The 17,725-nt window shown below is 38.2% G+C and overlaps 1 protein-coding gene across 1 annotated transcript in view; it reads left to right on the top strand.

Annotated features, from left to right (window-relative positions):
- The window catches only part of LOC139714703 (tyrosine-protein kinase SYK-like), a gene marked incomplete at its 5' end in the record, with an annotated part of 38,994 nt that overhangs the window by 12,981 nt on the left and 8,288 nt on the right, over positions 1–17,725 (top strand). The window contains 7 exons of the mRNA XM_071626375.1: positions 3,300–3,476; positions 8,143–8,163; positions 9,155–9,222; positions 10,008–10,206; positions 14,594–14,752; positions 16,142–16,251; positions 17,445–17,511. Of these exons, the coding sequence (XP_071482476.1) occupies positions 3,300–3,476; positions 8,143–8,163; positions 9,155–9,222; positions 10,008–10,206; positions 14,594–14,752; positions 16,142–16,251; positions 17,445–17,511 (801 nt within the window). The remainder of the gene's footprint in view (positions 1–3,299; positions 3,477–8,142; positions 8,164–9,154; positions 9,223–10,007; positions 10,207–14,593; positions 14,753–16,141; positions 16,252–17,444; positions 17,512–17,725) is intronic.

The following is a 17,725-nucleotide window of genomic DNA, read 5'->3' as shown; positions in this document are numbered from 1 at the left end:
GTATGTTGGAATCCCAAAGCTCATGTGAACCCCTATCATGACTGCTTTAGCCTTGAATTAAAATGTGCATTATTTTGTTTGCTTTAATGTGTGTGACTGAGTACTTGTGATAGAGGCTGTAACTTTTTTCAATGTGCACATGCATGTTGAATAGGCTTTGCACTTCACACTGCACTCAGCAAGTTGGTTTATAGGCAGTTCACTTGCTTTCAAAGTGACAAAATGCATTTTTCATAAGCTTGCTCGATGTGACAATTTATGGAATTTATCATTCATGTGCAAATAAAGGATGAACTTGGGTAGACAAGGTGACCAGAATCATCTATCAAGTAATACTATTTCATTATTTTGCAGTAATATGTGGAAAATCTTTTTTCTGTTGATATTGGCCAATACCCCTTTTGCTGTCAGATGGATGTGCTGGCAAGCAGTGTTTATAAGGAGTACATGAATACATATCTTGGTGAATTCAAAAACCAAAAGAACATGCCCTGTTGGTACAAATGACCTTTTTCCCCCCCTTTTTTTTTTGATCATGCACAAAGTGGAACCCCCGAATTGGCTCATTAGCCAAGTGCTGTATCGTCACTGGGGCGACAAGACCTAGTGTCTTCAAAATGTCAAATATGGGATAGCCTCTCCTTTGACATGCCGTGGTGGCTTCATTTTTTGGGTATTAGAAAGCTAGGATTTGGACAAGACATCACTGAACTGATTATCTGGCCATTAATCAAAGAAAGTCATTTTCACCAAAATTTGAGATACGAGGTCTTGTCACCCCAGCGATGATATGTATATGACAGAATTAAACAAACAGTATCAATGATGGAAGTTATGTGAAGAGTTGACCTGAAAATTAGTAAAGCAAATTGAGGAATTTTTAAGACACGCCCATTTTGAGGACACAGTGGCACTGGTCACATGTCACATCAATATGGAAATTAGATGACATGATGATAGCATCAACTGAAATACCTCCCACCAACCTGCACCCAAATCTTTTACTAGATTGTGTAGATTTCCTCGTCGATATGCAAATACTTAGTCAATTCGTACATACACGTGTATACACAGTATATACTGTAGTGGTGTTTTGCTGAGAAATAATTAGTACCATCGTTTTTCTCCCATTCTGTATATTTTGTTAGAGATCAGAATTCTTCTATAGAGTTAAAAATATGTTCTGAAAAGCTTGAGTCTGTACTTTTTCTTCTCTGTTTTGACCCATGTAAGAAAAAAAAACAAAACAAAACTAGTATATACTATACAAATACAGACATGCAAAACATGAACACTTTCATTCACACATCCTACATCCCCTCCATTGCCCCCTTTCATTCAGACAAGCACAAACTTGCTCCAAATCCACATTGATGGAATCCATGCACTCAATTTACCTATTCAACAAACTGTCCTCACTTGAAAGGTCCTTGGTTGGTGGTAGTACACAGCAAGTTGGTGTGTGCACATTGTAATACTGTTAAAGTGGTAATTTTCATGTGAGTAATTTTTTTATATATTTTTTTCACTTGGCCATGTAAGATGAGTTTCACAGGTTTTAATTCTGCAGAATCAAGACATGAATTACTGGAAGATATAGCAAGCAAACATATTTGTGTGCTTTTAGGTATTTACAAATTAGTTTATGCATGATAGGGTGCTAGTTAAGTAGGTAAGTCCTCGTAAGTAGGTAAGATTTGAGTAAACATCTCTGAAAGTTTGTGATAGGGTTTTTCCCCCTTTTGAATCAGATGCATTGGTTTGATAGGTCAATTCTGCTCTCCTTTTTTTTTTCCATTTGGGATTGCTGAGCAGTGGGAATTTTTTTTTGTGCTTTGTGTTTTTATTTGCAATTTATGGCAGATATTGAAAGAGATATTAACTTCAGTCATGAACAATGGAATAAATGTGAAATGCTCTATTTTTGTCTCTTTTTGTTGCAATAGCAGATTTTAATGGAGGTATTAAGTTCAGTCATGAATAATGGAATTGATATCAAATGCTCTATTTTCTCCCCTTGCGTGTCATTTGATGGCCTGCATTTTGTTTGCTTTTATTACCTTGAAAGGTATAAAATTCATAATTTTACAGGCACACAACTTCTCTATTTCCTTTTAAAGGTTTATATTATTTATTCCTCACTGCACTATTTTATGCACATTCAATTCAGTTCCGGTGATTGTTTTGAAGAAATTTAATTATGCATACAGCCATATTTTGCAGATATTATATAGTGTTCCTTATGAAAGAGATATGCCACCAAGCATGACAGATAATTAGAATTGATGAAAAATTAAAAATTGCAGTGTACAGCAAATTTTAAGGGGATGATACATTTTTGGTGGAGGTGGGGATTCAGACTTATAACTTTTTTGTAAGATATAAATAGAAACTACTACATGAAATGTTAAAAAACATACACTTTCAGTAATGAGAAACCTCATTTGAAATATGAAAGAGCATATAATTCGAAGAGGAATTCACAGTTATTTATTTCGTGGAAATTAGATTGGATATGGCTGAGATCAAAACAAAACGATCCTAATAAAAGGTGGGGCACACCTTTTATAAGGATCATTATGTTTTACTTTTGTTTTTGGACATCTCAGCCATTTAAACTGATTTTCATCAAATAAACTTCGAATTCCTGTTGAAATTGTATGTTTTTTAAGAAGCCATATCAAATCTAATTTTCATGAAATAAACTGTGAATTCCTCTTTTTAATAGAATTATATGCTCTTTCATATTTCAAATGAGGTTTCTCATCTAAAAAAAAAACATAAAAAATGTTAAAAACCCTGAAACCTCTTCTCATCTGAAACTGTACCATCCCTTTAATGAGATCTGGCATGGGAAATTACAGAGAGTGAGCTTTTAACTCATGTGCTGGGGACTTTGTACAGTGTGTACAACACCATGGGGTTTTCAGTGCTAATCAGCACTCAAAACACAGAATGGGGATTAAGAAATTTGTTTTATCGATATCAAATGTTTGGTTGAAGGGACATGGGTAACCAGTTCTAAATGTGCCTAACTTGCTTGAAGTCCCTTTTCCCACTGGTGGTGAATTTGATATTAATAGTATTTCATTACAATGCTTGGGTTTTTTTTCGGTGTGACTTCCCTATAATAATAAGATTGCTCATCATCAAGTCTTGGCACTTTGTCATCGTTGGTACCCTTTTATGGTGATGATTCATGAGGCGTGCCATTTACATATTGTATCTTTCTTCCAAAAGGGACACTTGGCAAGTGATATTTGATCTCCATTTCATGCAAACATTTAGAAACTTTTAATTGCCACCACTTTCCAGTACAGAAAAACCTATTGGTGGTGTTTTTATTTTATTTACAGTATTTCATTGTGGGTATGAATGCATACAAATGTATGTCTTGAGTGTTTTGTCTACTATACATTTTTTTTTTCTAAACTTATTTCTATTAACAGAAGAGGATATACCTGATGATGGTACTGGTAGGTGTACATTGTACTTCTTCTTTATCTAACCTGCTCCAATACTACAGAGCCAAATTATTACATTACCTTCTTTTTCTTTTTTACCCTGCACACTGTCTTGGCAAGATTACTGACTTCTCACCATGCAACAGTACTCTTTGTTAGACTGTGATTATAGTTTATAGTGATATCCTTATCAGTAACTGCCTTGGACTTTCTTAGGCACTGACCCACGTAGATCTCTACTGCCTGGTAATAGTGGTGTACACCTTGTACTATGTATATCTCCAGAACTTTCTCCTTGCGATTATTAACCCTAACTGAACTGGTATTTTTTTTTCTTCTTTTTTTACTTTGATCTCTGGGTTTTTTGTTCCTGTTTTTGGAAGGATTGAGCTTTTTATTGGAGAGGGGAGGGGGGCTGTAATCTTTGTTCAATTTTGTAGTCAACCAGTCAACCTGGAATGACAAATGAAACCCTGCATGAGAACATAATGGAGTGGACAGATGTATGATCACAGCAGCCATATTTTTCCTATATTATGATTAAGTATTTAGCAAGATTTTATGCATTGTTGAAATAGGAAGAGTAATAAATATACATGCCAGATTTGCCATTGTTTTTTCGTTCATGCACTATGCGTAATGATGTTACTTTATCGAATTTGGTTTGTTTGTTCTTGAATTGTGTTTGTTTGCTATGTGTTACAATCTACCTCTTTCTTTTTTTTTTTAGACCTAATCATCAAGTTGAGTAAAATGCAGAAAGACTTTGAAAATTTTGGAGATTTAAACAAATGGGGTTTTAAGATATGTATGTATTTTTAAGATATGTGTGTATTTGCAAAAAAAATGAGATCATGCAGATGGATGGACATTCATATTTCCCCCTGTCAACCTCCTCCCTCTCCTTGCATCCCCTAACCCCTTTCCATCCCAGAGCCAAAAGGGTTAATATTTTTTTGTAACCCTCTTGGTGTCCTTTTTAGCTCACCTGAGCCAAAGGCTCAAGTGAGCTATTGCGATCGCCCTTCGTCCGGCGTCCGTCGTGCGTCGTGCGTCGTGCGTCGTCCGTCGTCCGTCGTCCGTCGTCCGTCGTCCGTCGTGCGTCGTGCGTAAACTTTTTACATTTTCATCTTCTTCTTGAAAACCCCAAGACCGATTTTCATCAAACTTGGCAGGTAGCATCCCTAGGGGGTTAGGAACTCAATTTGTTAAAATGGGCACCATGCCCCACCCAGGGGGCCCCCAGGGGGGCCCAAACCCCCCAAAATTAAGGAATCTGTAAAAATCTTCTTCTCTAGAACCAGAAGTGATAGAGCTAAATTAATACTATGAGTTAGTACATTGATGACTGTAGTTTCAAGTTTGTTCATGGCAGAATCAGGGGTGCCCCCCTTGGGACCCAGGGGAGGGGGGTGGGGAAGGGTTCTAATGGGGCCTAAATTGTACATTTTCATCGTCTTCTTGAGAACCCCATGACCCATTTTCACCAAACTTGGCAGGTAGCATCCCTAGGGGGTTAGGAAATCAATTTGTGAAAATGGGCACCATGCCCCACCCAGGGGGCCCCCAGGGGGCCCAAACCCCCCAAAATTAAGGAATATCCGCAAAAATCTTCTTCTCTAGAACCAGAAGTGATAGAGCTAAGTTAATACTATGAGTTAGTACATTGATGACTGTAGTTTCAAGTTTGTTCATGGCAGAATCAGGGGTGCCCCCCTTGGGACCCAGGGGAGGGAGGGGGTGAGGAGGGGTCCTAATGGGGCCTAAATTGTACATTTTTATCTTCTTCTTGAGAACCCCATGACCTATTTTCACCAAACTTGGCAGGTAGCATCCCTAGGGGGTTAGGATCTCAATTTGTTAAAATGGGCACCATGCCCCACCCAGGGGGCCCCCAGGGGTCCCAAATCCCCCAAATGAAGGAATCTTTATAAATCTTCTCTAGAATCAGAAGTTATCTATAGAACTGAGATAATACTATGAGTGAGTACATTAATGACTGTAGTTTCAAGTTTGTTCATAGGAGATCCAGGGGTGCCCCTCTTGGGTAGGGGGGGGGGTGGTGGTTGGAAGGGTCCAAATGGGGGCCTGAATTGTACATTTTCATCTTCTTCCTGAAAACCTCATGATGGATTTTTGTCAGACTTGGCAGGTAGCATCCCTAGGGGGTCAGGATCTCAATTTATCAAAATGGGCACCATGCCCCACCCAGAGGGCCCCAGGGGGCCCCCAATCCCCCCAAATTAAGGAATCTTAAAAAAATTGGGCCCTTATTGTACATTTTCATCTTCTACTTGAGAATGCCTGGTCAAATTTTGGTAGAGCTGTGAATAATTAAGATTAGTGACTGCGTGAAAGGTGAACTTGCGATACTCAGGTGAGCGCTAGACCCGCGGGTCTCTTGTTAACTAGAATATTACCACACTTGTAGCACTAGGAGAATCATACTATTTATTAACATACAGTGTATGCTTTCCTACCCTTCATGCGATCTCACTTTCTTTTTCTACCACACTTGAAGGAAGTGCTGTGGAATATATACATTGTACATATCTTATATGTACAGTATCTCAGGGCCCGACATTAGCAATGGCCTGGTTGCCTGGGGCCACTAAAAATTGATGTTGGGCCACCAAATTTCCAAAAAGGTTTTATCTCTAGGTGGCCCAATCTGGCAACTATGATTCAAAATGGATTTTTAAGTTACTTTCTTTTTATTTGGGACTGCTAGATTTCAGTTTTGGGCCACAATTATTTGAAATTCAAAATTTTAGTAGCCCCAACTGGCCACCAAAAAAAAAAAGAAGAGTTAGTGTTGATCCCTGTTTTTATAAAGAGGCATACACATCTCTTATTGTAGCTTTAGTTCCACAGCAGACTGCTTTCATCTATTGAGTCTGTGACAGAGTATTTAGGATAATCAAACATGGATTGAAGTTGATTGCATGTAATTTTTTACTCAGACTATATTTGAGAATGTCTCAATTGATCATTTTCTGTACCTTGTCCTTAATTCACTTTATTTCTATGTTGCTGTTTTTCTCAGTTATACTCTTTTGTGTATTTTCTGTCATTTAAAAGATATTATTCTTATTTGCTATCGTCCTTTTTTATGTTTCTTTGACCCTGCCTTGTTTGAGATAAATTTGATGTGACTGTGCATGAGGGAATTGCAGATTCTCAATAATCACTAAATCTTCCAGTGGTTAAAATTCTAATAGTTTTCTTTTTTAGAGACATTTTAACAACAAAACTAGATAGTTCCTTAGTATAAACAATCTTCAGACAGTGGTTTTTGGAGGATGTAGTGTAGACGTGAGCAAAATTTGATGCCTAAAGACAATTATAGGATCTGAGCACATGCTGGCACTGGTGACAGTTCATACACATGTAGTTTATTCTGAATTTTGGCAGCAACAATGCTCAAATTCTCCTTATGGTCACCGTATGCAGTTTTGGTTATAGAAAATATGTTGTAGCCTGCCTGTGTGATCAGACAAGTGCTATAGGTGAAATATATGTAGTATTTTTATATGATATACTATCAGATTCTTGTTACACAGGAGTGAGATTCTGCTTTTACACATGCTGGGAAGATTTGCTACCTCCATGCCCCAGCGCTACATGCGAGAGTTAGCCCTTTTTTTCTTCTTCTTTTGCTCTCCCTGCTTATTTCTTTACTGGCCTTTTTTTTCATGTGATTGTTTATATTTGTATGTGTTTGTATGTGTGTGTCTATGTCTGTGTCTGTTTGTATAATGTGTGTATTTGTGTGCGTGAGCAATTGAGGGAGAATGTCAGATGCGCTTAAAATCAAGGGAAGCGTTGGGGGGTAATTTACCCTCCGCTCAGACCCCAAAGCTCTGCTGCACCTGATTCCATGCTGTCATACATTATTCTATGTGAGCCGTCACCACTTCACTGTTATAAGCTGGCAGACATTGAGGCTACCAGATTTAAAAAAGAATGAAAACAAAAAACAAAACCCCCCAAAATCAGCTGATTTGGAGGGGGAGTTTAATAAAAAGAATTAGGCAATTGGTTAGGAATCAAAGCTTTGATATACACTGTATGCACTGCTTTTTTTTTTCAAAATATCAACATCCGGCAATGTATTGAACTTTGATGATTTTTGGCTTTTACAAAGTGCTTTACCAATGTATTTTGAATTTGCCCATTGAATTGTAATGCCTGTTGAATTTCCCACATGTTTGCCCGCATCTTAAGCCAATTTTCTCAAGACTCTGTGAACCAGGTGGATGCCTGTCTTGAATATCATTTCTATGGTAGGCATTTGGAAGGAAGAACAGGACAAGGTGCATGTGTTTGGAAAGCTTTTAGTCTGGGGAATTCTCAAAGAAATAGAGAAGTCAGAAATTTGATGTTTGGCGACTGCATCAGGCTTTTGTGGTGGCGGGTCACATATGCCTGGACCGATGCTTTTGCACCGCTCAGAAGCATTTCATTAATACAGAGGCAGGGTTGGAAGCTTGAATACAAAGATAGCATTGTGCTGGTAAAAAAAAAAAAAAAAAAAAAAAAGAAATAGAGATATTTTCTTGTCCATGATGGCTTTTCACTAATATTTAATAAGCTTTTGTCATCTGTCCTTACCTCTTTTTGTATTTTTTTTTTGTCTCATCCATTCACCGCTCCACCATTTGCTGACCCGATCTAGATGTACCTCCCCAGAGACCGGGTGAGTATACCAGTGCTTTCGCCCCTTCCAATGCCACGCCCACTGGTAGACATAGAGATCATACCCTCAGTATCTAGTGGGCAGAAGTGTGCCTCCTTTGTGTGTGCAGTGTAGTGTATTTATCCCTTCACTGTATTCTCTGTTTCATCTACCCAGAATGCAATGAAAGCTTGAAAACCTAATCAAGTTGAAGGATTTCTTGCAGGTCTCTGCAAACAAAAGGAAAGTTGGGAAAGTTTTTAAAGAAATATTTGAATATTTATTTTTTCACATCGTATCAACCTTCCTACAGACATCTCTTCAAGTGTCATCCCTACCTGTGTGGCTATGGCATTATTTCCATTAAAATGCTTCTAATGCATATAAGCATACATGACATGTAATTATCTAATTTCACTATTTCTTTCTTTCTTTCCATGTTGTTGTTGAAAGAAATGCTTCTTTCGTGTCTCTAAATCAGAGCATAGCCAATTTTAATGTACAATGTTATTGAGAGTCAAATGCAAGATCATTGTAGTTATTTTGAGATGAGATGAACTTATTAAAATCCACGGCACAAACTCATCCCTTTGTGTTTTTATACCAGAAGGATGTAGTTGCTTGTAAAATTGCATCTATGAGGTCATTACATTTTTGTTGGTTCTGAATAAGTCTTAACGAGGAAACTTCCAAAACAGTAAAAACATTTTTCATGTCATCATATAAAACAGTGGCGGATCCAGAGGGGGGTGCACCGGGCGTGCGCCCCCTCTTTATTATTACTAAACAAAAGGAATAAAAAGAAAAAAAAGGGGGTGGTGCGTGCGCCCCCTTTAATTTTGTAAAGGCGCCTCTCCTTTATGGAATTCCTGGATCCGCCCCTTTAAAACCATTCATGATTTGAAGAGGGAGCAAATACGTTGTTTTGCTATATATTATTGTGAACAGCAAAGTATTTTGTGATTTTTATTTATTTATTTATTTTTTTTTTTTTTTTTTTTTTGTGCGGCAGGAGACCGAAGCCAGAGACGCATTCAGTCAGTGGAAGACGGTGTTTCTCCCCAGACGCCCCCAAGACCGGTGAGTTTGGAAAGCTTCTGTCGGATCCAAAACAACGAACGATCTTGACTTTTAGGAGATGCTTTTATCTTTAGGCCGCCCCCTGATTGATCTCACAGAGTATCTCATATAGGCTAATAGTTTTGTGTCGCTAAACAGGACATTGTCCAACTTGAGCTCATATTCAAACACAGGTTTCTCAAGATATTACAGAAGTGTTTGTTGTGTTTTTATTATCTTCTTTTTCTGATCCTTCCTTTTCTCCTGATTTTTTCCAGCTTTCTCTTCTTCTCTGTAGTCTTGTTATTTGTACTATAATTATTATTACTATCATTGTCATTATCATGATCATTATTATATCAGTATTTTTATCATTACTAAATATAACTAACTATTGTTACTACCATGATAATTTACAGCATTATAATGCACAAAATCAATGTACAGTTGCTGTACTTCGATGTCCTAGGTGCGCTGGGAAGTTATCTACATACAACCAGTGGGGTTATGTTTCGTATGTTCTGTCTATATTGCAAACTTCTTATTTGGAAAAAAAAACCCACAAGAGAATGTATAGATGTCAAATCATTTAAGCACTTTTTTGCAGGAATGCATGTGCATGAAAACAGGTCAAGTTCTCAGTTTTATTTTCTAAAAAACTTTATACGCTCTTGTGTTTAAATATACGTCAGAATGGAGCTTGCCGTAGTAGGCACACATGTAGGTGACTTAAATGTAGTTTTCATGAGACAAGAGATTATCAAATGTGATATGAAACCCTTCATTGCTTTGTTCATCCTCCCTAGCCCCTGGGTGTGTCCGTGTCCAGCCCTCCGGCTGGCATGCGGGCGACGCCAGACTTTGGGCACTCCCCGACCCCGCCCGACCGCTCCAAATTCAACCACGACATGCACCACCCCCACCTGTCGCACATGGTCGAGGGGCCCCACTGGGACGAGCCGGGGCACGAAGGTGAGACGTCGGTGGAAGAGTTCATCCTTGTTGGTGAGTGTGGTGTCATGGGGAAGGGGTGGAGCGATGAGGCTGGGATGGGGGAAGGAGAGGGGCAGAATGTTACCCCTACTTCACCCATCTCCCATGCTCTTCCACCCACCCCTCCCTTCTTGGAATGCAGAATGGAAACGGAATGAACGGAGCCGCGGGCATTGTGAGTTTTTTGGCATGCTCCAGGAGTGCATCGTGTCTTTCGGCCTGGAGATGGCAAAACAATGTATCTTCATCCAACATCATTTCCAGTAAATTGAGTGTGAAGTTTTGCAAACCTACAGCTCTTTTTCTGTTGTCGTTAAACACATCATATCTTACCCTAGAATTACCAACAGTATCTGTAATACAGTAAATGTAAATTGATTTCGCCATACCCTTCATTTTTAGAATAATTTGCATTTAATCAAAACATACGTTGTTTTGCCATCTCAACATAACCATGCTATTGTCATTGCTACGGCAAAACAACGTAAATCTGATCACTGGCGCGTGTATAATGTCCCACAGCATCAATATGCGTTTGCTTCTGCAGCTGCGTGTGGCGCACAGCCTATTACTGTGTAAACATGTAGATGGCAAAACAACATATTGCATGTAGATACGTTGTTTTGCCAAGTCCATGCCAGACGTGTGTTGAGCAGGGGCAAGCGTATCGCCGCTTACGTTGTTTTGCCAACAAAATTTGAACAATACCCACTGGGAGGGAGCGTCATATTTCAGTAGCGGAATGGGTTCTGATTTCAAAATTTGGTCAAGAGTTAGATTATACGAAAGTAAGCTGAAATATGTGACTAAATCAATTTTCATGAAGTTTTTTACATACGTTGTTTTGCCATTTCGAGGCCGCTTTCCTTTTTGTAGACAAGTTGTGTCTTTGTGTGATACTCTAATCTAATGTGTTGTACATTTTATAACAGTGATCGATGATCCATTGATGAATACTGATAAATATTTAAGTCATTCTTATTGGGGTATCAATACAGTTTACTCCTTCTTTTTTTTTCTTCTTCTTTCACTGAACACATAACTTGTAAAACTGAATTCATTCCTGGCAAGTGATTGTCAGTCACTTGCAATGAAAACACCTCGACTGAAAAATTTCATGAATTTGAATAATTATACAGTACCCGTTGCATGCTGTAAGGATTAGAACCAACACTTGCTGTAGGGCAGAAGCTCAGTGGTCTCGTGGAGATGACGGCTGTGCAGAGATCAGGAGGTTGTAGGTTTGAATCCTGCCGGAGTATGTACGTCCATGATTTCTTTTATCATGACTACTGCTAAAACACTGATCAATTCAGCGCTTATTTAGGTCGATGTAGGGCAATATGTCAATCACTTGCAATGAAAACATCTCGATGGAAGAATTTCATGAATTTGAAGAATTCATTCCTGATGATCACTGGCAGTAGTTTAACCTGTTGTAGACTAGTCCGGAGTGTACGGCATGTTATAGCAAAATCAGTCCGTCCTCAACGAGTTAAGATCCACTCTGAGCTTGTCAACTCCATAGAATGTCAATGTATTCTCATGACTGTACTGCAACACTAAGAAACACGAATGATGAAACCAGCAAATCAGATACGGAGTGTATGCCTCCTAGTTAGCATGGAAGACTTTACAATCCGTGTGTAGTGTGTACCGAAATTTGCTTTAGATTTGTTTCTGCATTGCATGAAGTTCTTACCCCAAGGATCTGCCTCAGGAAAAGCAAGTGTGTGCAAAATGGTACTGTCTTTCCCCATGCCACGCCATGTTTCTACATGCTATGAGGGATTTGTGCATTGTATGGGGTTGGCAGTCAGCCAGCTTAAAGGACCAGTTCACCTTCATAGACATGTGGGTTGAGTGAATGCAGCAATATTAGTAGAGCACATCATTGAGAGTTTGAGGAAAATCGGACAATCCGTTCAAAAGTTATGAATTTTTGAAGTTTCTGCTCACTCAAGGCTGGATGAGAAGACTACAATAGCTTGTGATGTCACATGAGTACAACGATATAAAGAAAGAATAAAGAAAATTCAACATATTTTCACTTTTCTCGCATAACAAAAGAGCACTTGACTTCTCTCTTTCAGAAGACAGGGGGAATAATATTACCCTTAACATATGTCAGTAACAAGTCGAAGAAATGTGCACTTTATTCAAAAAGTAAAGTTTTGTGAAATTCTCTTTTTATTTTCTTTGTATGGTTGTACGCATATGACATCATACACTGTAGTAGTCTTCTCATCCAGCAGTGACTACGCAGATACTTTAAAAATTCATAACTTTTGAACGGATTGTCCGATTTTCCCCAAATTATCACTGATGTGTTCTACTAATACTGCTGCATTCACTCAATCCACATGTCTATGAAGGTGAACCTGTCCTTTAAGGTCATCGTAAACAAATCTGGAATGCCAAATGATAGTTTTGGCTCGGCATGGCTTCTGGCTGCATGGGAATGTGCCATCAATGTTATCCCTACTAAAATCAGTGATAATTTGATTGCACACACTGTTTGTTAGTAAAATTGTGCGTGACAGTGTCATGCGCTGTGCTGTAAAAGCGAAAACTATTGTCAGTTTAATACAGTGTTTATGTATGTCGCTCTTGGCCAATTTCAGTGAATTCTACTTATTCAAAAAATTTTGTGATGAATAAGAGTATTTCTTTTAATCTTAATAACTTCAAATTTTGTTTTGTGTATTATCATTTGTGCTGTTCAGTTGAGCCCAACCTCTCAAAGATGTCCACGCCATGAAATATTCTGTTTATATTATTGTGACATAAGATGAAAATGTCTTCTTTCAAAACTCTTTTCATGGATTCAATCTGGTTCTGAGTAATTTGTAATGCCAGGTGGAAGACTTTATAGTTACCTTTTTGTACAATTATTGATTGGTCCATTAAAAAAAAATACGACCCACTTTCAAATTGGCCTACTAGAGTCACAAACATTGGTGCCGAAAAAAATATGAAGGTGAATACGTCAGAAAAGTGATTATACATACTACAAAATTATAGGAAAAAAGGAATACAGAGTTGACGAAGTATATAAAAGTTGGATATTTTCAACCCCCTTCTAAATGTGGAAGTCTGAATGTATTTTGACATTCAACATGTTTCAGTTTCCAACAAAATGTGCTACTACATGATGTCAAATTGAGCCATTGTGTGTGGATGCCCTTGCTCTTTCGAGCTTAGCATCATCTGCAACTTAAAATTGATATTTTTTTCTAAACTCTGTGACATTTTATGTTTTTCAGCTTTTCAGTGGTAGGGCTTTTTTCTTGTTTGTTTTCATTTCTTTTTTTCAAACTGAAGAGACAAATTCAACATTGCTAGACCACTTGAAGAATCAAAATTCATTATTTATCTTAAGTTTGAAGAATTAAGGACTCTCGAAAACTTGGATGTTGCTGTTTAGCAACTCTTCTAGGCTTTCATTTAGCGGTCATTACTAACAGACCTCCCAACCATTCTGAATTCGGAGGAAAGAATTTGAATTTTGACCATTCCCAACTCTTGTTTCAATAGGGGATTCCTATTTTTCTTAATGATTTTACAACATACTCCTATGGGAACTGCGCTTTCTTTCCTGCTTTTGAGCCAAATCATCCCAATTTTTCTGTCAGAAAGGTTAGGAGTTCTGGGTCATATATGTGTTTTGAAAAGGTTGCGTGTGGGCTGTGGTTACTGACAGTTGCTTCAACATGTCTAATGTCAACCTGAATTGTGCCAAAAGTAGCACTCCTGTGTTTCCTACATGTATGCGGCAAAATCACATCTGCGTGGCAGTTTCATCATACACACAAACAGTGTGTGCAATCAAAAGCATGTGCTCTGTGCATACAGTGTGTAAATGGTTGATGCATGCAAATTTTTGCTGCTGGTGAGTGTGTCTGGTTCTTAGAAATACATGTCCAACACATCAGGTGATTTTTTTTTTTTTTTTGGTCTTTTTATTGATAGCCAGAATTGCTTTCTGTCATCGTATAATTCTCTCAAAATGCTACCTTTTCAGCATGGCTTGAAACCTTTATGCGTGTGTGTCAATTGGTGAAATTGGTAGGCAGTGATACTGTAGTGAAAAAAAAACCAAAAAAAAAAACAGTAGAAAGCACAGTTTTGACCTCATAGCCATTTGAGCATGAGATTTTTCTTTTACTAAGTGTATGGTCTTATAAACTGTCTGTTATGAACAAAAGAAGTACCAATAGGTGCTTTTAAGTCAGTTTTCATATAATGGCACCACATATCATAATATTGGACACACTTTCTAGTACAGTGTAGTCTTTAGTATAATGTAGATGTATAATGAACCAGCTTTGTGTTGAATGTCCTGAGTATACGGAGTATGTCATCAGGCTTTCGTTACTTTCTTTTTCCACCATACCAGAGGATCTGCCCGCCGTCAGACCACGGGAGTATCCAGCCAATGATGACGACAAGATATACGGCGTTCCGAATGACCAGGAGAAGCTCTATGACTATTTAGCCAAAACCAAGACCACCAAACAGCTTGACCAGTCTTGCCTGGACCTTGGCGAGCCCATTGGTCAGTTTTCCACATTACTCCATGTGAAATATTATGCATTCAACATTCCTAGCAGATGTGATACCGGGCTTTTACCAGATTAAAGGGTGTGTACAGACCTGGTCGAAGTGAGGATTTAGCTTTAACGTTTTGCGAGATATTCAGAAACCACTCTATGAGATGCCAAAGAGCATGCAATTCTAAGGGGTATCAAAAGTTTATTTGATGAAAATCGGTTTTGAAATGGCTGAGATATCCAAAAACAAGGTGAAACAAAGAGATCCTAATAAAGTTGTGGCCTGTTGCCTTTTATTATTATCACTTTTTTGGATATCTCAGCCATTTGAAAACCAATATTCATCAAATAAAAGTTGAATCCTTCTTAAAATTACATGCTCTTTCATATTTCATAAGAGGTTTCTCATTATCTCACTTAAGAATGTTCAAAACATGAATCCCCACCTCAACCAGTACTGTACAGTCCCTTTAAAGCCAGGATTGCTACCATTTTGACATGATATGGTACTTCGATCAGCACTTTTACTGGCTTACTTTCTCCAGCAATAAAAAAACAAATGATTAGAAACTAACTTTTGATAGGTCACATGATCCAAATGAGTTTAGCTGTAGTGGTGTTAGACAAACTGGAAACTAGACCATCTGATAGTATGCCAAGTGGCAATAAACCATCTACTTTCATCCTAGTACATAGTATGCGACCCTAAGCCTGCATCACAAAACCACCAAAAAGTCGCCAGACATGGATTTTGAGTTAAGAGCAGATTCTGAAAGGAGCTGACTCTAAGCTACAATATATAAAATGGTGTGTAACTCAAAACAAATGGACATTTCTTACCTATCTAAATAATGGAAAGAAAACATGTACACATTCTGGGAAAGTGATTACTGAGAAAAAGAGGCTAGTAGAAGTGATGGGGATCTATTCAAATGCTTTATCTCATCATGCTGTGCTCTGTGCTATGAATGAGACAAAAAAAAAAAACAACCCAACAAAACAAAACAGGATGTTAAACTCTGTAGCAATCACAATGAAAGAATGATCAGATTACACACAGATTCCCCACCCATTAAGCACATTCTATTCATGACTGATAGCAACTTTAGAATGCAGTAGCATCATCCTTTCAAAAGCAATAAGTGAGAAATGTCAGCTACCATGACAGTAATCATAAGCAGGGTAAACTCTTTGACCTTAAAGCCATGTCAACATGTCTGACAAGTCAACAGTTACCAACAGAGAGCAGCAATTAACTTACGTCAATTGCAGAATCATGTTATCACCATGGTACAACTACATACCTATGGATACATGGGCTTAGGGAGCGCTTTTGGTTTTTGGCTCTAGCACAGGCACTAATATGAAACTTTTAATGCTGTATGATCCACCAGGTAAGGGCAACTTTGGCTCGGTACTGAAGGGTAAATGTCTGGTGAACGGTCAACCCATTCCAGTGGCCGTCAAAACCCTGAAGGCAGATCTTGGTATTCCAAACTCAGAGGTGAGTATTGAATCTTGATATTTCGCCCCACTGGCAAAGCTTGCATTTTCATATATTGAAAGAGTGGGACATTTTTGCGGTGTTGAAATTTTCACGCATTTCACGCAACCAAAAACTAGCGCGAAAATAAAAGCATGTGAATATTTTTGCCTGCCATACGTTCCAGTAGTTGATGTCTTGATTCCGCGGAATTAAAAATATGCGAAACTCTTCTTGCCCAGCCGAGCACGAAAAATTAGTTCACGTTTTAAATAGTTTGATGCAGTGATAGTGTGGGACTGATCTCTGTACGAAGATGAGATAAATGACTTCCGGAGTTCGTTAAAATCTGGAAGATTGTCCAAGGAGAGAAGGCAGTATCTGTGAGGAAACAAAATAAGAAGACTGCCAAGAGCTTATAGGGATTCACAGAAGAAGTTGATCAGCTGACTGCTGTTGCCATAATTATACCGTCCTGCAGTGATTAGCTGACGTTATACATTACTGAAGTTGTCAAACTGCTGTTGTTTATGTTCTCAGTTTTGCTCCAGTTTGTGTAGCATGTTACCTTTTCCCCTTCTTCTCTGTCACAGTGACCCATTTTCCAGTCTCAGTTACTATGAATACTGTTCTCTTTAGAGGTCAAGAAATTTGTGTTGCCTCGACTCACACTTTCTGTTTTGCTTTTATCTTGCAAACACTCCTGCTGTTTGTGTTATTTTTAGATTTTTTAATTTTTTTCATTATTTATAGAATGTTCTATTTTGGTATATACATCAAACTTTTATGTCATCTGTTCCTTATCTCTGTTCTTAAGTGTTTGTAGGTAATTAGTCTCCAAATATATCATCACCAAGGCCCTCTTGTAGCTTGAAGAAAACAAATTTGTTTCCAAAAACTTGCAAAAAAAAAGAGGAAAAAAAGGGTAGAAGATAAATATATTTGAGATGTCAAAGTGAATGGTATTGCCATCAGATGAATCCCTAAACATTGTGGAACTCCAACATGTAAACATCTTCAAGGATCATGCATTAAATAACTCATTTTTTTTTATATCTATATATTTTTTGTATGAAAATTTTCCACTTAACCCTTTCCATACTGAATTCCGTACTGAATTCTGAAATCCCCATTGACCCCATTGGCCACCAGGTCCCGGTAGGGAACGGGTTATGACATTTTTTGTCTTTTCCTTGTCATTTCTATCCTTCAAGCCTGAAATCATGCGGGAAGCAGAGTTGATGGCCGGTTTGGATCATCCTCACATAGTCAGAATGATCGGTGAGTTTACTTGTTGCTGTGTTTTGTTGCATACCTGCTGGAGTGCTTTCAATGCTGATTGACACAGCTGATATTTTTGAAACTACTGTAAAACACGATATTTTCGCGGTGTGAAATTTCGGGAATGGGAGCCGACAGCCTTATTGGCAGCATGAAATTTTTGCGAGTTGCCTGTAACATTCAATGCATACAGTGTAAACAAGATCTTTATCGT

This window comes from Diadema antillarum, unplaced genomic scaffold (assembly GCF_040938485.1).
Source record: "Diadema antillarum isolate AM-2024a unplaced genomic scaffold, OU_Dant_1.0 seq00002390_RagTag, whole genome shotgun sequence".
NCBI lineage: Eukaryota > Metazoa > Echinodermata > Echinoidea > Diadematoida > Diadematidae > Diadema > Diadema antillarum.
This window is presented reverse-complemented; position numbering and strand designations above follow the sequence as displayed.